At 49.6% G+C, this 24,334-nt stretch overlaps 1 protein-coding gene across 1 annotated transcript in view; it reads right to left on the minus strand.

Moving 5' to 3' along the window:
* The window catches only part of LOC123761204 (collagen, type I, alpha 1b), a 147,034-nt gene that overhangs the window by 48,242 nt on the left and 74,458 nt on the right, over positions 1-24,334 (minus strand). The window contains exons 3-4 of the mRNA XM_069329270.1: positions 13,310-14,049; positions 1,128-2,417 (exon numbers count right to left, since the gene is read on the minus strand). Of these exons, the coding sequence (XP_069185371.1) occupies positions 1,128-2,417; positions 13,310-14,049 (2,030 nt within the window). The remainder of the gene's footprint in view (positions 1-1,127; positions 2,418-13,309; positions 14,050-24,334) is intronic.

The following is a 24,334-nucleotide window of genomic DNA, read 5'->3' on the forward strand; positions in this document are numbered from 1 at the left end:
CACCCGTGCTAAATAGTTTGTCATTGTTCACCCTGTCAACTCCACAGAGAATTTTGTAGGTGGTTATCATGTCTCCCAATACTTTTTTTTGTCTTCCAGGGATGTGAGGTTTAGCTCCCTTAGCCTTTTCTCCTGGCTCATACCTCTCAGTTCCGGGACTATTCTGGTGGCATACCGCTGAATCTTCTCTAAGATTGTCTTGTGTTTAACTAGGGTACGGACTTCAGGCTGGAGCTGCATACTCCAGGATTGGTCTTACATAAGTGGCATACAGGGTCTTGAACGATTCCTTGCACAAGTTTCTAAAGGCAGTTCTTATATTGGCCAGTCTAGCATATGCCGCTGATGATATCCTTTTGATGTGGGCCTCTGGGGACAGGTTCGGTGTGATATCAACCCCCAGATCTTTCTCTCTATTTGACTCTTGCAGGATATCACCTCCCAGATGATGCCTTGTGTTCACCCTTCTGCTCCCTTCGCCTAATTTCATTACTTAACACTTTCCCGAGTTAAACCTTAGCAGCCAGTTTCTAGACCATTCCTCCAGGTGTGTTCCTCCAGGTGGGTGTGTGAGGGGTTGAGGGGCGAGTGTTTGTGAGGGCGTGATCGAGTGCGAAGATGTGAGGGGCTGAGACAAAGGTAGACACGGTAACAAATTACTAGGAAGCCAGTGTTCAACAGGAGTCATACACTCGGGCTAGAACTGAGGGACTCCATGTTTTAAGTCAACACGATGAGGTACTGAAGGCAAACTTACCCGAACAAATATACTACATACATACCGTCCCTTCCCAGGGTCACTGTAAGACAGGCCAGCCTCATTTACAAGTGCTGTATGCTCATTACTTGAGAGACTCGCAAGGAGAGCACAAATAACCCATTTTGAGTTAGAAGCCTTTACCTCGAAAACATCTGGACTTGAGGTTTGGACAACCATATTCATCGAACTCATCAGTTTTGAACAATGAACCGCAAACATTCTTCAAGAGATGGATGAACTGGTTTTGCTTTCTTAGAGTTGAAGAGTCATTCGCCCAAGTAAACACACAAGACCAATAGGAAAATTACGAAGCAATGATGGCATAAAGTGCGGTTCCCAGGCCAGATGAGAGCCTATAGGCCTATACCGCCGCACAGGCGGTATAAGAGTACCGAGGAAGCCCTCACCACCGAGGAAGCCCTTACCACCGGGGAAGCCCTCACCGCCGAGGAAGCCCTCACCACCGGGGAAGCCCTCACCACCGAGGAAGCCCTCACCACCGAGGAAGCCCTCACCACCGGGGAAGCCCTCACCACCGAGGAAGCCCTCACCGCCGGGGAAGCCCTCACCACCGGGGAAGCCCTCACCACCGAGGAAGCCCTCACCACCGGGGAAGCCCTCACCACCGAGGAAGCCCTCACCACCGGGGAAGCCCTCACCACCGGGGAAGCCCTCACCACCGGGGAAGCCCTCACCACCGAGGAAGCCCTCACCACCGAGGAAGCCCTCACCACCGAGGAAGCCCTCACCACCGAGGAAGCCCTCACCACCGAGGAAGCCCTCACCACCGAGGAAGCCCTCACCACCGAGGAAGCCCTCACCACCGAGGAAGCCCTCACCACCGAGGAAGCCCTCACCACCGGGGAAGCCCTCACCACCGGGGAAGCCCTCACCACCGAGGAAGCCCTCACCACCGGGGAAGCCCTCACCACCGAGGAAGCCCTCACCACCGAGGAAGCCCTCACCACCGGGGAAACCCTCACCACCGAGGAAGCCCTCACCACCGAGGAAGCCCTCACCACCGGGGAAGCCCTCACCACCGAGGAAGCCCTCACCACCGAGGAAGCCCTCACCACCGAGGAAGCCCTCACCACCGAGGAAGCCCTCACCACCGAGGAAGCCCTCACCACCGAGGAAGCCCTCACCACCGAGGAAGCCCTCACCACCGAGGAAGCCCTCACCACCGAGGAAGCCCTCACCACCGAGGAAGCCCTCACCACCGAGGAAGCCCTCACCACCGAGGAAGCCCTCACCACCGAGGAAGCCCTCACCACCGAGGAAGCCCTCACCACCGAGGAAGCCCTCACCACCGAGGAAGCCCTCACCACCGAGGAAGCCCTCACCACCGAGGAAACCCTCACCACCGAGGAAGCCCTCACCACCGGGGAAGCCCTCACCACCGGGGAAGCCCTCACCACCGGGGAAGCCCTCACCACCGAGGAAGCCCTCACCACCGAGGAAGCCCTCACCACCGGGGAAGCCCTTACCACCGAGGAAGCCCTCACCACCGAGGAAGCCCTCACCACCGGGGAAGCCCTCACCACCGGGGAAGCCCTCACCACCGGGGAAGCCCTCACCACCGGGGAAGCCCTCACCACCGGGGAAGCCCTCACCACCGGGGAAGCCCTCACCACCGGGGAAGCCCTCACCAGGTGGACTGCAGTAAGGAGTGGTTGTAATGAAGCTACTGTGTGTGTAAATGGTTTCCTCAGTGGTCACCACCACAACTGTGTTGATGTTGTTACAACCACACAAGCCCCGGTACACTGTCACCTCCACAACACCGCCACAACATGCTCACACGGCACGTCTACAGGGGTATACAAGGCAGGTCTACTATGTACACTATATGATATACAAGGCAGGTCTACTGCATACACTATATGGTATACAAGACAGGTCTACTATATACACTATATGGTATACAAGGCAGGTCTACTATATACACTATATGGTATACAAGGCAGGTCTACTATATACACTATATGGTATACAAGGCAGGTCTACTATATACACCATAGGGTATACAAGGCAGGTCTACTATATACACTATATGGTATACAAGGCAGGTCTACTATATACACTATATGGTATACAAGGCAGGTCTACTATATACACCATAGGGTATACAAGGCAGGTCTACTATATACACTATATGGTATACATGGCAGGTCTACTATAAACACTATATGGTATACATGGCAGGTCTACTATATACACTATATGGTATACATGGCAGGTCTACTATATACACTATATGGTATACATGGCAGGTCTACTATATACACTATATGGTATACAAGACAGGTCTACTATATACACTATATGGTATACATGGCAGGTCTACTATATACACTATATGGTATACATGGCAGGTCTACTATATACACTATATGGTATACAAGACAGGTTTACTATATATACTATATGGTATACAAGACAGGTTTACTATATATACTATATGGTATACAAGACAGGTCTACTATATATACTATATGGTATACAAGACAGGTCTACTATATATACTATATGGTATACAAGACAGGTCTACTATATACACTATATGGTATACATGGCAGGTCTACTATATACACTATATGGCATACAAGACAGGTCTACTATATACACTATATGGTATACAAGACAGGTCTACTACATACACTATATGGTATACATGGCAGGTCTACTATATACACTATATGGTATATAAGACAGGTCTACTATATACACTATATGGTATACATGGCAGGTCTACTATATACACTATAGGGTATACATGGCAGGTCTACTATATACACCATATGGTATACATGGCAGGTTCACTGCATACACAGCAAACGGTATATAAGAAAGGCATACTTCACACACCATGCAGTATACAAAGTAGGCCTACTACATACGAAGCGGCATAAAAATACATATGCTACAAAGACAACAGTATACACGATAGGTATACTACACACACACCAACAGTATACACGGTACAAATACTACACACCCCAAGTGGTATACCAAAGAACAAACAGGAATCGAGGAAGTAGGTAGGTCAGTAGGAAGGAAGGAAGGAAGGTAAGTGGAAAGGAAGGAAGAAAGAAGTGAGGGAAGAGGAGAGAGGGAGAGTAGCCAAGCTAAGGGGTGTGCGCGCGCATGGTAACCCAGTACAAAAACCTGTTAATACAGACAACGTGGTGACCCTACCATGAAAGGTTGGCAGGGACCCGTAACACAGTGAGAGATGTTAGCCTACTGTGCAACACACAGGCAGCAAACACGGTGAAGCATGAACACTTACGGCGGCGTGCGGGAGGCGTATGCAATCAATGGGTGCGGGTCAACAGCTGATGCCTACGTCACACTCTCCTGGGAAACGTCAGGATCAGCTGACTGCCCCCCCCCCCCACCCCCACCACCACTACCCCAGCGCCACCTGCCACGTCGATAACGAGCGTAAACTGCGCCCGATACACCACACTATTGTAGTTTGTGATGGTGGTGGTGGTAGTCGTGGTGGTGATGGTGGTGATGATGATGGAGTGGACGAGAGGGAAAGGTAGACAGGCGAGGGAGGAACAAGGTGGGTAGCGTGTAAGGGAAGAGAGAGATGGGGGGGGGGGGAAGGGAGGATGGGAGAGAGGGAGGGGCAGGAGAGGGAGGAAGAGAGGGGGGTAGAGAGAGGGCGAGGGGGGGGGGGAGGATCACCACCAAGGTCGACCGTCCCTCAGGAAGGAGCTCGCCACACTTCATTCACCATCATCACCACTGCCGGCGCCCTGGCCCTCACCCCTACCACCACACCACCACTACCACCACTGCCGGCGCCCTGGCCCTCCCCCCTACCACCACACCACCACTACCACCACTGCCGGCGCCCTGGCCCTCCCCCCTACCACCACACCACCACTACCACCACTGCCGGCGCCCTGGCCCTCACCCCTACCACCACACCACCACTACCACCACTGCCGGCGCCCTGGCCCTCCCCCCTACCACCACACCACCACTACCACCACTGCCGGCGCCCTGGCCCTCCCCCCTACCACCACACCACCACTACCACCACTGCCGGCGCCCTGGCCCTCACCCCTACCACCACACCACCACTACCACCACTGCCGGCGCCCTGGCCCTCACCCCTACCACCACACCACCACTACCACCACTGCCGGCGCCCTGGCCCTCACCCCTACCACCACACCACCACTGCCGGCGCCCTGGCCCTCACCCCTACCACCACACCACCACTACCACCACTGCCGGCGCCCTGGCCCTCACCCCTACCACCACACCACCACTGCCGGCGCCCTGGCCCTCACCCCTACCACCACACCACCACTGCCGGCGCCCTGGCCCTCACCCCTACCACCACACCACCACTGCCGGCGCCCTGGCCCTCACCCCTACCACCACACCACCACTGCCGGCGCCCTGGCCCTCACCCCTACCACCACACCACCACTGCCGGCGCCCTGGCCCTCACCACCACACCACCACTGCCGGCGCCCTGGCCCTCACCACCACACCACCACTGCCGGCGCCCTGGCCCTCACCCCTACCACCACACCACCACTACCACCACTGCCGGCGCCCCGGCCCTCACCCCTACCACCACACCGCCACTACCACCACTGCCGCCGCCCTGGCCCTCACCCCTACCACCACACCACCACTACCACCACTGCCGGCGCCCTGGCCCTCACCCCTACCACCACACCACCACTACCACCACTGCCGGCGCCCTGGCCCTCACCCCTACCACCACTACCACCACTGCCGGCGCCCTGGCCCTCACCCCTACCACCACTGCCGGCGCCCTGGCCCTCACCCCTACCACACCACCACCACTACCACCATACCACCACTACCACCACACCACCACTGCCGGCGCCCTGGCCCTCACCCCTACCACCACGCCACCCCTACACCACCACTACCACCACTGCCACCATTACCACCACTACCACCACTGCCCCCATTACCACCACACCACCCCTACACCACCACCACTACCATCAGACCACCACTACCACCACACCACCACTGCCGGCGCCTTGGCCCTCACCCCTACCACCACACCACCCCTACACCACTACCACCACACCACCACTGCCGGCGCCCTGGCCCTCACCCCTACCACCACACCACCACCACTGCCACTGCACCACCACTGCCACTGCACCACCACTGCCACCACTACCACCACCCCCACCACCACAACCACCACACCACCACACCACCACTACAACCACACCACCACTACTCCCTACAACACCACAACTACCGTTACAACCACACCACCATTACCCCAACAATCACACCACTACTACAACCACACCACCACTACTACAACCACACCACCACCACTACAACCACACCACCATTACAACCATACTACCATTACCCCAACAATCACATCACCACTACAACCACCACCACCACCACTAAAACCACACCACCACTAAAACCACACCACCACTACAACCACACCACCATTGTAACAACACCACCACTACCCCAACAACCACACCACCACCACTACAACCAGACCACCACTACAACCACACCACCACTACAACCACACCACCACTACAACCACACCACCACTACAACCACACCACCACTACAACCACACCACCACTACAACCACAACACTCCTACAACCACAACACCCCTACAACCATACCACCACTACAACCACATCAGCAGGTGGAGTAGGCTTCACAAAAACTTTAGGCCGGCCCATAATCCACCAAAGCAATGCTAACACAAAGAATAAAGCACCCGCCATATAATCTACATAGCCTATACATAAAATGGTATCCGTACACAGCTTACAACAGGTGGCAATATCCCAGACCGCCAGGCTCTCAACCGCCCCACCACCGTCACCAACAGTTCAACATTAGCAATACTCTCTCAAGGGTTAAGATCTGTTAGCAAGGGAGCCGGTCGGCCGAGCGGACAGCACGCTGGACTTGTGATCCTGTGGTCCCGGGTTCAATCCCGGGCGCCGGCGAGAAACAATGGGCAGAGTTTCTTTCACCCTATGCCCCTGATACCTAGCAGTAAATAGGTACCTGGGTGTTAGTCAGCTGTCACGGGCTGCTTCCTGGGGGTGGAGGCCTGGTCGAGGACCGGGCCGCGGGGACACTAAAACCCCGAAATCATCTGAAGATAACCTCAAGATAGAAGATAACTATGGGTGCAGACCATCGGTGAATAAAGCGCAGTATCAGTGTAGCATAACCCCCACTTGCAGCGACCGGGTCCCGCAGCTGTGCACACACTGGCTGTGACAATCTTGCTGATAATCACAGAACACACACACACAATGCCACCCACTCACTCCACTGGCTTTGTCACGCCCATAATTCAACCTTCCCGAAAATAGCAGACAACTTAAAAAATAAATAAAATATAAACATGTCTTTTGCGGGTAACCGAGCAACCTACTTCGAGTCGTCAGCAAGAGGTACCGGCCACTCGGGCATGTCAACACGTATATAAAATAGCATCTAGTATATGATTCTATTTGATATAGGTGTATATGAGCACAGAGACGAACACCCACGTGAATGTATAGTGGTAGAGGGTAGAAATGAACGATGTATGAGCACAGCCGCATGGACTGAAGAATCCCACACGAAGTAGGAAGTATATAGTCTTTCTTAGCACAGAGGCTAAGACACAAGACCCTGGCCAGTAGTGTGCATGGGCTCTATAATATTGGCAGGGTTTTCAGAAAGAAATGTTACTTCTAACTGGTATGTAAATATCAGAAGAAATAGAATACGCAGATACCTGCTTGACGGGGTTCTTGGAGTTCTTCTATTCCCCAAGCCCGGCCTGAGGCTAGGCTTTAAGCGGCCCGCAGGCCCACATATCCACCACAGCCTGGTTGGTCCGGCACTTGAACAAAACTATCTAGTTTTCTGTTGAGGTGACCCAAAGCACAAACATCCTAAAACAAATAAATGTCATTGCAAAAGTTGCAACTTTTCCACCCATAACTGTTACAGCTCACTAAATGAGGGGAATGCCATCGCTGAGACTGTCCAGTATTTCATATGGGAAGAACCAGGCGTCTCCAACCATATGACCGCCACAAAGCTATTATGGAAACACCCACAACCACACATACCATAGAGTCCACCAGTCTTCCCTAAACACCAAATACAAATCGAATGCCACTTGCAAGACCTCACAAATCAGAAACAAAAACATCATCTTATTTGGGGAGACTTCAATTTACGGCACCTAAAATTTAACAAAATGTGGCAAATACCATTATATTACAGACAATCCCATACAAATGACTATTTACGGATTTGTGACAGATTTGCCTTGAACCAACAAACACGGACTAACTAGAAAACACCCTAGACTATATTGCCACAATGATGAGCTGATAAACACATTCAAAATACACGTTACTCAGATCACAACCTAAATGAGGTTGAGGCATGCGTGGACAATCGACCTCTACAGCAAACCTATCTAATTAAATTTCAGTAATAAACTTATTAACTAGGAACAAATAAATCAAGCACTCGCAGAAATAGGTCGGGAAGAACAATTGAATAACACTAACTTAAGTCAGTGCCTTGAGAGTAAGCATAGCGGTACTAGGAATGTGCTCAACTTTCATGCCACTTAAAAGAGAGTGAGAGAAAATATTCAAACTGGAACGAGAATGGTGTTCTCTCTATTAAACCAATCATATGACTATTCAAACATTCTCTCCCGAGAACGATAAGAAGATATAACAAGATATATTTTCTTGATTCTTTCAAGAAAAAGAATCAATTCAACTGAATCTGCAAGAATCGTATATAATCCAAGAGAGACAAAGAAGGCAAATGGCCATTAATGAAATCGAAAGGAACCCAAAATATTTCTTCACCTATGCAAAGACCAGAGCAAGAACACCCTCTAGTACTGAGCCATAGCACAAGGCACCTGCAACTTTCACCCATGACAAGTGAACATCACCGATGAAATTAGTGAACATACATTACCACTGTTTCCAGTGAACATCGGAACACCCTGAACACTGATAACTAAAAACGAATCCTTGACGAAGGACGTGACCCGTCAACCTTGACTTGTATCTCAGATGAGTCAAGGCTGGATGAGTCAAGGCTGGATGAGCCAAGACTGGATGAGTCAAGGCTGGATGAGTCAAGGCTGCATGAGCCACTGGATGTTGAAGTAGCCATAGACAGCATGCCCATGCACCCTGCACCAGGCCCACACTCCAGTAATTCTATATTCACCAAGAAAAAAAATATGATGACAGGTTCAAATCACTACGAGATAAAGCCTAGATACTGCTATCACACACTTAAAGGAGAGGAGATCACTTCACTTTATATAGTTGGTAGTAAAACAGATGCAACATGTGCACGATATCAATTACTGGAGAAGTATTAAGATGAATTTATACATTCCTACCCAAGAGAGCACCAAGAATACACGTCAACAAAGCATAATCCGCCTCATCCACAACAGCTCAGTCTGTCAGGCTACCGCACTCCTCCACGATATCCACACTCTCATATCACATATATAGACACTCACATAAATTATAGCACCGTGCCCTGTGTACAGGACACTAGCAGTATACACGACCACACAACAAACCTCCACACTGATGTAAACCCAAGTCTTTGCCACACAGAACACACAAAGTCTTTGTCAAAGAAAACATGACTTTCAATGAAGACAAGTTCCAGGTCCGGTGCTACGGTAACAAGGCAGATTTTAACTGCCTCACTATAAATATAAGGGTATAATTATCTGACCTCTTTCTGTGTTAAAAAGGCAACTTGATAAACACCTCCTATGGGTACCAGAGCAGGCTGCGTGGAACTCATGCACAGTCACACGTAGCTGTGACTGTGCATATTTAATGCATTGGAATTACTGATGGTTGAAAAGCGGTGCTTAAGAGCAGAACTAGACCGTGCAAGCACATCTAGGTGATCTCACACACACACACACACACACACACACACACACACACACACACACACACACACACACACACACACACACACACATCCATTAACAGGTGAAGATGTACACACGAGCACACCCTTGCAGTACTAAACATACATTATATACATACATCTAAACAACCAAAATGTGTGCACTCATGCACACACACAGTTGGTCGAGAGGTGGGACCAAAGAGCCGAAGCTCAACCCCCGCAAGCACAACTAGGGGAGTACACGTAGAGGAAAAACAAAAGGAGAAAATAGATGGGTCAGAAAGGCGGGATCAAGAGCTAAGAGCTCGATTCTTCATGCACAATAGGAAACACAAAACAAATAATAAATACACTTGCACACTACCCAGCATTCTTCAGGGGGGGGGGGTTACTGCCTTGGGAACCAGAGGACGGGCTCAGAGGGGACTTAATTGTTGGAAGTGCTCTATAAGAAGCCAGGCAGTAGGATAACAGTGCAGAAGGTGGCGATAGAGGCAGCCACTTAAAGAGCAAGGGATGGGTATAAGAACTGTAAGGAGCCTACCTTACCTTGAGGTTACCTTGAGGTGCTTCCGGGGCTTAGCGTCCCCGCGGCCCTGTCGTCGACCAGGCCTCCTGGTTGCTGGATTGATCAACCAGGCTGTTAGACGCGGCTGCTCGCAGCCTGACGTATGAGTCACATGAGTGACTTATACGAGAGTGAGAGCCTAACTAAGGAGTGGAGATGAAGAAGAGGACAGCAGTGACCGGGACGCTGCCGTATGAAGGGCAGCAAGAGGCAACAATGCAGGGAAGGTCTTGAGGCAAGTAGGGACAAGAAGGAAAGACGCGCCCAGTAAAGGCAGTCTTCACCAACACAACTACAAAAGAGGCAATCTTACAAAACAATAACTTCAACATATACAAAGTTAGTTAGTATGTCTTCAGAGAGATATAATAGAGGCAGAAATAGCAGCAAATTTAAGGAAGAACTGCAGGGAGAGGGAGCAGGATGGAGGTAGGGAGTCCATGGGCTGCAGGTCGACAGCTCTCAGAGGTAAGTATAACATAAGCATAAACCATTCTACTACCAACACACTCCCTCCCCCTAGCCTTCTCTCCACAAAATCATCCCACAAAAATTGTCACGTAACTTTAACCAACCTGGGGGGCCTGACAGCTGAGTGGGCAGCGCTTCGGATTCGTAATCCTGAGCGGGTTCGATCCCCGGTGAAGGCGGAAACAAATGGGCAGTTTCTTTCACCCTGATGCGCCTGTTCACATAGCAGTAAATATATACCTGGGAGTTAGACTACGGGTTGCTTCCTGGGGATATGTAACAAAAAAAAGGAGGCCTGGTCGAGGACCGGGCCGCGGGGACGCTAAGCCCTGAAATCATCTGAAGATAATCTCCAGATGATAACCTCTAAGCCCCTCTACTGCCATACGTTGTAAGCCCTGGCCGGCCCCACTCGGGTACCTTAATTAATGTGCCCTGCCTCCTTCCTCCCTGGAGCCCGCTGTCTTCCCTCTACCTCACACTGCTCCACGCACATGTAACACTTTATGTAGGGCATACGTAAGTCTGTGTATCTATGTATTTACGTATGTAGGTTAGCTTAGCACTTTAAAAGCACCGAATCACCTTCTGTGGTTGATTGTTCAATAAACCCTTGAACTATATGTTTAACACATCTCTAACCCTGTCCATGGAGGACAGAAGAAAATGTATATATGCTGGTTAGCATTGTAAATGTGTGGCCACGTCTGTGGTAGAAAAAAAAAAAAAAAAAAAAAAAAAAAAAAAAAAAAAAAAAAAAACACTGCTCCCGGCTGCATCACGCCAAGTGTTGACTCACCCCTAACACAACCCACCTCCCTCTAACACCCGTCACGCCACACTCACTCATGTGCTGGAGCCTCACTCCATACACAGTTGCAAATGTAGATATGATAGAGCCCAGTAGGCTCAGGAACCTGTACACCAGTTGATTGACAGTTGAGAGGCGAGACCAAAGAGCCAGAGCTCAACCCCCGCAAGCACAACTAGGTGACTACACCAGGGACTGTACAAGAATGCAAGGGGGGAGGGGGACCAGTGGGGTTAGAAAGTCAACACACTCTGGGAACGAACACACACACACACACACACACACACACACACACACACACACACACACACACACACACACACACACACACACACACACACACACACACACAGGAATCTGTACACCAGTTGATTGACAGTTGAGAGGCGAGACCAAAGAGCCAAAGCTCAACCCCCGCAAGCACAAATAGGCGAGTATAAATAGGTGAGTACACACACACACACACAATGTAATATATACATATGTAATAACAGAATAAAACTGTCACATCCACAAATAAATGCAGTGTTCTCTCAGGCCTAAAGCAGTAAGAAAGGAGACGTAATAAAGACGAGGGTAACTGACCTTGGTGTTCAGAAAGGACTGAAGATTCAAGATAGTGATGGCAAGCTGTGAAGGACTCTAGAAGAAGCAGGTGCCATAACAATGCAGTGATAAACAACAACAGTGAGAGAAATAAACAACCCTGCGCAAGATTACAAGACACAAGACAAGAGTATTACAGAAACAATGGGGCAGTTACTGCTGTAATGGAAAGAACACCCCAAGGATCTCGACTGCTAATCATGGAAGACTTCAATCATAATATGGAGAGACTGGGAGAACAGAGAACCTTATGGGGGTCAAATATAATTCGTGAATATAATCAACTAACATTAACAGCAACAAGATGCTTCCTAACTCACCATGTCAAGGGACCCATAAGAGTGACTCGCATTAGGGGTAATGCGAGCCGCCACCACTACACCTGACACTCATCATAAGCGAGTCATGACAAGTATGCGGTGAGCCACTTAGGAATGAGTAATCCACGTGTACTGGCATTTAAGCTTCGGATGAAAGTAGGAATGGCATGTTCAGGAAAGGAACCAGGAGGTAAACGGCTAGCATAGTGGAAGTACGTATGAAGAACTGAGAAAACACGATTTAGAGGGGAAACCACACAGCACATGAGGGACTTCCTCACAGAAATGGCGGAGAAGCCGTCGACAAAAGTATTCCCGTAAAGAAAGAAAAAGAAAAAGAAAAAGAGAGAGAGAGAGCGAGAGAGAGAGAGGGGGGAAGGGGAGGTAAAGGGGATAATGAAACAATAGTATTTGCCATGATTACACAAAGAAGTGAGATTGGTGTTGAGAGCAGCCGACGACACTGGCCTTCACGACCTGGCCCCAACCATGACCCCCCTCCCCCCCAGAGGCTCTTCAACACCCGGCCCCGAAATAGTTACCCTCAAACAGCTGTCATATGCGACACCACCCTTGATCAGCCAGACTGTTGTGTGTGAGGCCGTCGTGCAGCACCGGTCACGGTCACTACAGCCCCCCACACGACGCACGGTAGGCAGGCATGGACGAGACGGCCCATGAGAGAGGATACACTATGGGTGGGTTGGTCTCTCACACACACACACACACACAAGGGGTTGCGAAAACAGCAGGGGAGGGAAGCAACATGAGGGGGGACTATACACTAGAGGAGGGGTTGCCACACTAGGGGAGCGCTGGTGACGTACCTGGTGGTGGTAGGACGATTGTAGAGGATACGAGGCTGGCTGGGAGGCCACTGTTGGCTGTCCTGAGTGTGGCCCGCTGTGTGGCCCGCTGTGTGGCCCGCTGTGTGGCCCGCTGTGTGGCCCAGGGTACCTCACCCCACCATACTGGGGGCCACCACCCCCCACCCCACCGCCCCCACTCTGTTGGGGCCCCTGCTGTTGCTGCGGCCCCCCGCCACTCGGCTGTTGTTGCTGCTGCTGTTGCTGCTGCTGTTGCTGCTGCTGCTGCTGCTGCTGCTGTTGCTGTTGTTGATGTTGCTGTTGATGTTGTTGCTGTTGATGTTGCTGCTGCTGCGCCTTCTGCTGTGGACTGGGTCCAACCCACTGAGCGGCCCCTGCCTGCTGTTGCTGCTGTTGTTGTTGCTGCTGTTGTTGCTGCTGCTGCGGTCCCTGCTGCTGTGAACTCTGCTGTTGATGGTGAGGTCCTGGGCCTTGCTGGGGTGGTCCCTGTGGTGGTGGTGGTGGTGGTGGTTGTTGCTGTGGCGGTGGCGGGTGAGGGGCGTGGGGAGTGTGAGGGGCGTGAGGGGCGTGGGGGGCGTGTCTGTACTGTAGAGCAGCAGGACCCGGGCCGGGGTTGGAAGGGGGCCGGCCGCCCTTGCCAGGTGGGCCGCCCCCAGAGTGGCCCTGGGGGTACCCCGGCCGTGGACCGTTACTGGCCTGAAACACACAAACCAAGTTACTTGACTCAGCCTCATGCACCGACTTACTCTACTTCACCAAACACTATGTCAACTCCCGTCACCACATACACACACTCACACACACACACACTGTATGGAATCTCTACACCAGTTGATTGACAGTTGAGAGGCGAGACCAAAGAGCCGAAGCTCAACCCCTGCTAGTACAACTAGGTGAGTACACACATACACATCCCGTTCCTATTATACGTATGCGATTTAACGGAGAAAGAAAGGTCTTTATTGGCAATGTTTGCTGACGACGCTAAGCTAATGGGGCGAATCACAGCTAAGGAGGAATGCAATACATTGCAAGTTGAACTAAGTAATCTCCACAAATGGTCTGATAAATAGTTACTAGACTTTAACCCTGACAAATGCAAGGTTATGAGGATAGAACTAGAATCAAGAAGACCTAAAATACAGACCAGGATGAAGGGAAGACAACTTCCAGCTTCTGAAAAACAGAGATTTAGGAGTGGACATAACTGGGGATCTAACACCAGAGGCCCACACCAGCAGGATAACGAGGGGCAGCAGACGCCATACTGGCAAACCTCTGGTTATCCTTCACCAACTTGCACAGAGAGCTCTTCCGAGCGCTGAATACTTACTTTGCAAGACACTTACTGAGCGTGCTGCCGCAGCATGGAACCCCCATTCCGAAAGAAAACGAAAGGAGAGCAAAATTATAAAGGTCCAAAAATATCAACAAAACTCGTACCTGAGCTAAGGGGACAGAGGTATGAAGAAAGACAGAGAGAGCACTAGATATCTCTACACTAGAGGAAACAAGAAATAGTGCTGACATGATTGTGACGTACAAGATACTAAAGGGATTGACAAATTAGATACAGAAGCAATGTTCAAAGTGAGAAACAAGGGGACATAATTGGAAATAATTGGAAACTGAATTAACACGTAAGTTACAGAGATGTTAAAAAGAACATGTTCAGTCTGTGTGTTGTAAATGGGAGGAACGGAATAGGTAAGGAAGTTCTCGAAGCTAGTTCGATACACAATCTTAATTATTAATATGATAAGAATAACGAGTGAAAAAGTCACAGCATTGAATTACAGATGGTGGAAAGGTGGGGGTTGGGAGCTGAAGCTCGCCCACACAACCAGGTAAGTGTGCGTGTCAGTCATATATATATATATATGTAGGAGATATCAGTGAAAATATAGGTCGGGAGTTGATACATTAGACAACTGACGCTAGAAAGGCAGGGTCCAAGAGCTAAAAGCTCGATTTTGCAGGCACAGATAGTACAAACACACACACACACACACAGTGCAGAGTGATTAAGATAGGCGTAGGGAGCAGGAGGCCAAACACAAGGTACCAGGTGGGAGAGGTTATCCTTCAGGAGTCAGGACGAGAGAAAGATCTGGGGGTTGATATCACGCCAGACCTATCTCCTGAAGCCCACATCAAAACGATAACATCAGCGGCGTATGCAAGGCTGACGAACATAAGAACTACCTTCAGAAACTTGTGTAAGGAATCATTCAGAACCTTGTATACCTCATACATCAGACCAATACTGGAATATGCGGCTCCAGCCTGGAGTTCACATCTAGTCAAACACAAAACGAAATCAGAAAAGGTTCAGAGGTATATCACCAGGCTAGTTCCCGAGCTGAGAGGAATGAGCTATGAGGAAAGATTGCTGTAACTGAACCTCATGACACTGGAAGACAGAAGAGTTAGTGGAGACATGATCATTACCTACAAATTATCAGAGGAATTGATAGGGTAGATAAGGATAAACTGTTTAACACGGGTGGTACGCGAAACGAGGGGACACAGGTGGAGACTGATTACCCAAGTGAGCCACAGGGACGTTAGAAACTTTTTTTTCTGTGTCAAGAGTAGTTAACAGACGGAATGCATTAGGCAGTGATGTGGTGGAGGCTGACTTCATACACAGTTTCAAATGCAGATATGAAAGACCAATAGGCTCAGGAATCTGCATGTCAGTTGATTGACAGTTGAAAGGCAAGACCAAAGAGCCGAAGCTCAACCCCCGCAAGCACAACTAGGTGAGTACCATGAGGTGGAAACAAAGGTACGGGACATAATATTTCACAACAGATGTATAAGGAAGTTACAATAGTATACATCTACCTCTGATCTTTAATGAGGCAATTGAGAAGGGAGGTTTACCCATCTGTTGGAAGACGGCAAATGTCTTACCAATGTGGAAGACAGGAGATAGGAAGGAGTCACTAAACTACAGACCAGCATCACTGACAAGCATCCCCCGCAAGGTACTCGAAAGTATAATTAAGAATAAGACTTGTTAAACACATAGAGATGATGAGATATTTGCGAGAACGGGTTCAACCCGTTCTCGCAAATTTAATAAGTCAATATTGACTTATTAAATATGTGCATAGGTGACATACTTAACATAATAGATACCCTTAAAAATATTCATAGAAAACACCGACCTTACCTAACCTACTTAGTATGTTAAGATAAGCATCTTATTGCTTCGTAATTACAATTATTACCTAACCTATAATAGGTATAGGTTAAGTAATAATTGTAATTACGAAGCAATAAGATGCTTATCTTAAGATACTAACAAGGTTAGGTAAGGTTGGTGTTTTCTATGAATCTTTTTAAGGGTATCTATTATGTTTAGTATATCACCTATGCACGTAGTTAATAAGTCAATATTGACTTATTAAATTTGCGAGAACGGGTTGGATATGTATACAAGCACCAACATGGCTTCAGGGAAGGGAAATGATAGGGAGAGTAGTGGTAGTAGTGGTTGTAGTGGTGGTAGTGGTGGTAGTGGTGGTAGTGGTGTAGGCCAATGTGAGGTGGCACGGAGTTGTGTACACGCACGTAAGTCCAACATGCCGCCCCTTTGTAGGCACTCCCGCGGCCCACACAAAGGATAGTGTAATTCGTCATTTAACGGCCACAATTGCAGTTTTTAACATTTAAACTATCACATTTTGATAGATTTCAAAAGTACAAGAGAAACACGAATGCAGCTGTGAGGCAAGTGAGTTAATACTTCTAAAAATAGATATAACGTTAACTGTTCATTCACCTTTGATGTTACCAAGCAAGAAGAAAGCCTGCAGATACAACTATTAGAAATACAGTCGGATTCTACACTCAGAGCAAAGGATCTTGAAGTGAGGAGACCTGGTTTCATTTCAAACCTTCCTGAAAAGTTTCAAACCTTCAGAAAGTTTGGCACAAGGATTATGGCAATGTTCAGTTCTACCTGAGAGTGTGAACAGTTATTTTCCTTCGTGAAATGAACCAAAACTTCTCGGAGAACAAGGCTGACTGATCAACACTTGTCGTTTCTGATCCAAGTGGCAACTGCACACACATTTGAGCCAGACACAGCAAAAGTTGTCATTAAAAGAGGTGTCAAGCCTCAGCACAAAACACTAAAAATGATTGAACATCGTAAATAAATGTTCATTTTGAACTAATGTAATTTTTGTACAATGTATTTGTTGCTGTTGCATAGAAGTCTATGTTGCCGTATAATTTTTTTTTCTTTTGTTAAATTACTTCATTACTTTGCATTCATGAATGTGGCGAGCCGCTAAACTATTTGTATACACATTGTATGTTTCCAAGTTTAAGTAATACACATATTATGCAATAATTTTTATTAAATGACTTGACCAGACCACACACTAGCAGGTGAAGGGACGACGATGTTTCGGTCCGTCCTGGACCATTTTCAATCGACCCGAGAATGGTCCAAGACGGACCGAAACGTCGTCGTCCCTTCACCTTCTAGTCTGTGGTCTGGTCAACATACTTCAGCCACGTTATTGTGACTCATCGCCTGCATTAAATGACTTCAAATAGTTGTGGTGTGTGGCCCTCATGACAACAATGTGGCCCATATGGCCCTCGGGGACCCTCAGATGTGGTGTGTGGCCCTCATGACACCACCAATGTGGCCCATATGGCCCTCGGGGACCCTCAGATGTGGTGTGTGGCCCTCATGACACCACCAATGTGGCCCATATGGCCCTCGGGGACCCTCAGATGTGGTGTGTGGCCCTCATGACACCACCAATGTGGCCCATATGGCCCTCAGGGACCCTCAGATGTGGTGTGTGGCCCTCATGACACCACCAATGTGGCCCATATGGCCCTCGGGGACCCTCAGATGTGGTGTGTGGCCCTCATGACACCAATGTGGCCCACAGGGCCCTCGGGAGACCGTCAGTTTAACATGCCTGGTGTACAGGGTAGCTCCCAGGACCTATACTATTCCCTATTGATGGCAAATGACGAAAATGTTTGCTGGTGAAGCAACATTAATGAGAAGAGTCGGTACAGATCAACATTGTGAAAAACGCTAATGAAATACGTAGATCAGCTGCAGAACCAAGCCCAGACACGACCACCAGAGTTCAATAGGGATAAGTGTAAGGTGATGAACATGTATAGAAGGGACAGGAGACCAGCATGACGGTAAACAATGAAGGGGTCACCCCACAGCCCCTAATTGAAGAGACGCAGAGTCTTCCCCCCCCTCCCCCGAGACACAGCAACGGGACAGCGTCCGCAGCATATGCCAAACTGGGGCCAGATTCACGAAGCCGTTACGCAAGCACTTACGAACCTGTACATATTTTCTCAATCTTTGGCGGCTTTGTTTACAATTATTAAACAGTTAATGAGCTCCGAAGCATCAGGAAGCTGTTTATAACAACAACAACATTTGATTAGAAAGTTTTCATGCTTGTAAATGGCTAAATAAATGTAAACAAAGCCGTCAAATATTGAGGAAAGATGTACACGTTCGTAAGTACTTGCGTAACTGCTTCGTGACTCTGGCTCCTGGACAATACAGGAGCATCTTTCAGTAAATCAATAAGGAGGCATTCAAAATATTGTACAACACTTACGTCAGGCCAGCCCAAGAGTATGCAGCCCCCACGTCCAGCCCTTACCTTTAAAAACACACAAGGGAGAGGATGGGGAGTGGAACACGTTAAGAGATACATATAAAACGTAAAGGAATACACATGGTGGAGCAAGGAGGACATGTTCACGATGACCACCAACAGAACAAGCTGCTCATGGAGGCCTGTGGTCACAGGTAAGCCACGGAGATTGTATACAGTTATCTTTTAATAGTAATTAATGTTGTCGGGGCAGACACCTGTGGATACACCTGTGTATACGTCAGACTTATACCGAGGTCCCCTCAGGATGCAGCCTATAGCCTAGGCTACCTCCTCTAGGCAACCTCCCCTAGGCCACCTCCCCTAGGCCACCTCCCCTAGGCTACCTCCCCTAGGCTACCTCCCCTAGGCCACCTCCCCTAGGCCACCTCCCCTATGCTATAACCGACTCCCTTCCCCAGGATGCAACCCCACAACCAGCTGACTGTAAGGTAAACAAAGACTTTAGGTTCCAGGAAACCTGCCCAACCATTTCTGTTCCGCTCGGGATTTGAACCCGGGATTCCCGATTGAGAGTCGACAACGAACCCACCTGTACTATCTTTCAGGTCGCATGGCCTGAACTTTTTTATGGTCACATTTCTGTAGCTGTGTGTGTGGCTGTTATATTTGGTTGTTGATACTCAACAGTGATTGGCTACGGTGGTTTCCTCAATGGACACGGGTCTTTTTTAATCCTCTCTGAACTAATTGGCAGTCAGTCTTTCTTAATTCAGTCAGTCTAGGAATCTTTCTGCGCGGGCCCTAAGCCTCTGACTGGCTCGCTACTTGTTTCTTGTTTCTGTCTTATTTAGACGGTATATGAGTATTTGTGACTTATGTTGGCTTCGGTATGACAACTGTTAACATGTCAAAGGAACTACATGGTTGATGGGGTTCTTCTACTCCCCAAGCCCGGCCCGAGGCCAGGCTTGACTTGTGACAGCTTGCTCCACGAGACTGTTGCTTGCAGCGCCCCCGCAGGCCTACGTATCCACCACAGTCCGGTTGATCCATCGGACCTAAGGACTATCAAAAGAAGAAACTAAGATGAACTACCCCTAAGGAAGAACTAAGACTACCCTCTATTAATAAGAGAGTAGTCCTACTTAATATTATGCTACATGCCAAAATTACAAAAAAAACAATGCCCCCGCACTCCACCCCGAAGCACTGTTCAAATATAATTGAGATCCATTTTAAACCACTCTAGACCAATCCTTCAACCCTCCACAAACACTGCTAGAAGTACACTGCAGTTCTCAAATAACACATCACTTATGTATACAGTTTGTGTCCATTCTGTCCCGTGTTGGAGTTGGAAAGCATGCAAAGGCAAATATAAACAGTAACTTCAGGCTATATAATGCAATTATCAAAAATATACAAATGAAATGATTAATTCAGATTTACAAGAAGTAAGAAATGGCCCAAGACCAGAAAGCTGCGTCATTAAGACCAACTGACAACTTTGGTAAGTTGAGGCGCACATTTGGAAGGTGAGAGCTGTCCTCTTCCCAGACATTAGGCACCAGACATTAGGCACCAGGCATCAAGCACCAGGCACCAAGCACTAGGCACCAAGCACTAGGCACGCAGCACTAGGCACCAAGCACCAGGCACCAAGCACTAGGCACCAAGCACTAGGCACGCAGCACTAGGCACCAAGCACCAGGCACCAGGCACTAGGCACCAAGCACTAGGCACGCAGCACTAGGCACCAAGCACCAGGCACCAGGCACCAAGCACTAGGCACCAGGCACCAAGCACTAGGCACCAGGCACCAAGCACTAGGCACCAGGCACTAGGCACGCAGCACTAGGCACCAAGCACCAGGCACCAAGCACTAGGCACCAAGCACTAGGCACGCAGCACCAGGCATCAAGCACCAGGCACCAAGCACTAGGCACCAAGCACTAGGCACGCAGCACTAGGCACCAAGCACCAGGCACCAGGCACCAAGCACTAGGCACCAGGCACCAAGCACTAGGCACCAGGCACTAGGCACGCAGCACTAGGCACCACGCACCAGGCACCACGCAGGTACTGTGGTGGTGGGGCCAGGTGGCCTAGGCTATAGGCTGCTCACCCGGCAAGTTACTAAGGCTGACTTACTATACAATCAACTGTGTAACTATTTCACTGGCCGACCTCTCACAGTGTTCAAGAGAACTTGATAAAACACCTCCAAAGGATACCTGATCAACCAGGCTGTCATTCATACGCCAGGCTGCGAGCAGTCGCGTCCAACAGCCTGGCTGACCAGTCCAGCAACGAGGAGGCCTGGGCAAGGACCGGGCCCGTAGGGACGCTAAGCCCCGAAGCCATCACCAAGGTACCCTGGTGTACTGTATGACATCCTAACAATGTAACCAATATATGCTTGTCTAAATACGAAACATCAGCATCGCCACTGTCCTGTGTGGCAGTGAATATACTCAGCATCCTCACTGTCCTGTGTGGCAGTGAATATACTCAGCATCCTCACTGGTCTGTGTGACAGTGAATATACTCAGCATCCTCACTGGCCTGTGCGGCAGTGAATATACTCAGCGCCCCCACTGTCCTGTGTGGCAGTGAATATAAGCAGTATATTCCACATGCTCACGTGTATTCCATGTCGACGAGTGAAATTCAATATTGTTCACGGTTGTTCAACATCCTCCCAGCGAGTATAAGAAATATTGCCGGAACAACTGTGGACATCAACATGAGAAAACTACATAATTTTCTTCAAGAAGTGTCGGACCAACCGGGCTGTGGTGGGCCAGCGGGCCGCTCCAAGCAACAGCCTGGTGGACCAAGCTCTCACAAGTCAAGCCTGGCCTCGAGCCGGGCCTGGGGAGTAGAACAACTCCCAGAACCCCATCACAAGCAGGTATCAAGCACCTCGCTACAGTCAAACCTAATCGAATTACTCAGATTATGCAAAAGTGAATATTAATATTTTCAGTTTTATTAATATTAAATTTTATTAAACTGAATATTAATATTTTATTAATAAAGATGACAATAATAATCATGAAAAATGGAACTTAAATTACAAGGCCCCACAGGAAATGATGGACTGCAACAGAGTTGATGTATTTGTCAGTGGGCAGAGTGAAGAGAACAGAGGGGGCTACCAGAGAACAGAGAGGGCTACCAGAGAACAGAGGGGGCTACCAGAGAACAGAGGGGGCTACCAGAGAACAGAGAGGGCTACCAGAGAACAGAGTGGGCTACCAGAGAACAGAGAGGGCTACCAGAGAACAGAGGGGACTACTAGAGAACAGAGGGGGCTACCACAGAACAGAGAGGGCTACCAAAGAACAGAGAGGGCTACCAGAGAACAGAGGGGGCTACCAGAGAACAGAGGGGGCTACCAGAGAACAGAGAGGTGCTACCAGAGAACAGAGGGGGCTACCAGAGAACAGAGGGGGCTACCAGAGAACAGAGAGGGCTACCAGAGAACAGAGGGGGCTACCAGAGAACAGAGAGGGCTACCAGAGAACAGAGAGGGCTACCAGAGAACAGAGGAGGCTACCAGAGAACAGAGAGGGCTACCAGAGAACAGAAGGGGCTACCAGAGAACAGAGAGGGGCTACCAGAGAACAGAGAGGGCTACCAGAGAACAGAGAGGGCTACCAGAGAACAGAGAGGGCTACCAGAGAACAGAGAGGGCTACCAGAGAACAGAGAGGGCTACCAGAGAACAGAGAGGGGCTACCAGAGAACAGAGAGGGGCTACCAGAGAACAGAGAGGGGTGCATGAGGAACTGAGGAGTGAGAAGAGAAGCATGAAACAAGTGGGGGGGGGGACACCTCAGGCATCACAAGGACTCCCGTGGAGCATCACAGCCACACAAGTGACAACTCAAGTAACAACTCAAGGAACACCTCGTCAAACTCACCCTAACAAGGCACTCATTCCCCTCACAGTGACTGCCCATTACTTAACCTCAGGGGCAGGTGGCCCTCCCTCCCCTCCCACAAGCGGGCCCTGAGGGACACATGAGAAGGGCTGGAAGAGGCAGGGGGGCTGGGAGGAAGGGGAAGAGAGAGAGGGGGGGGGGGGGAGTGGGCGGGGAGGAGGAAGCAGGACAGGTTTGTGGGTCAATACAGTGGTTGGAACACGTGATCAATATGTGGCTAGCTCAGCATACCTCTACTGCTATCACCTCCATTGATGCCTCCACTACCATCATTGATGCCTCCACTACCATCACTGATGCCTCCACTACCATCATTGATGCCTCGACTACCATCACTGATGCCTCCACTACCATCATTGATGCCACCACTACCATCATTGATGCCTCCACTACCATCACTGATGCCTCCACTACCATCACTGATGCCTCCACTACCATCATTGATGCCTCCACTACCATCACTGATGCCTCCACTACCATCACTGATGCCACCACTACCATCATTGATGCCACCACTACCATCACTGATGCCTCCACTACCATCATTGATGCCTCCACTACCATCACTGATGCCTCCACTACCATCACTGATGCCTCCACTACCATCACTGATGCCTCCACTACCATCACTGATGCCACCACTACCATCATTGATGCCACCACTACCATCATTGATGCCACCACTACCATCACTGATGCCTCCACTACCATCACTGATGCCTCCACTACCATCACTGATGCCTCCACTACCATCACTGATGCCTCCACTACCATCACTGATGCCTCCACTACCATCACTGATGCCTCCACTACCATCACTGATGCCTCCACTACCATCACTGATGCCTCCACTACCATCACTGATGCCTCCACTACCATCACTGATGCCTCCACTACCATCACTGATGCCTCCACTACCATCACTGATGCCTCCACTACCAACACTGATGCCTCCACTACCATCACTGATGCCTCCACTACCAACACTGATGCCTCCACTACCATCACTGATGCCTCCACTACCAACACTGATGCCTCCACTACCATCACTGATGCCTCCACTACCATCATTGATGCCTCCACTACCATACCTGCCCCCCCCCCCACACACACACACACAATCCTGGAGTATGCGGCCCCAGCATGGAGCCCGTACCTTGTCAAGCACAAGACGAAGCTTAAAAAGTGTAAGAGATATGCCTCTAGGCTGGTCCCAGAACTAAGAGGCATGAGTCACGAGGAAAGGCTGTGTGACCTGCACCTCACGTCGCTGGAAGACATGATCACCACATACAAAATTCTCCGGGGGAATTGACAGGGTAGACGAGGATGGATTATTTAACACGGGAGATACACGCACAAGGGGACACAGGTGGAAGCTGAGTACACAAATGAGGCA

The sequence above is a fragment of the Procambarus clarkii genome, chromosome 22 (assembly GCF_040958095.1).
Source record: "Procambarus clarkii isolate CNS0578487 chromosome 22, FALCON_Pclarkii_2.0, whole genome shotgun sequence".
Lineage (NCBI taxonomy): Eukaryota > Metazoa > Arthropoda > Malacostraca > Decapoda > Cambaridae > Procambarus > Procambarus clarkii.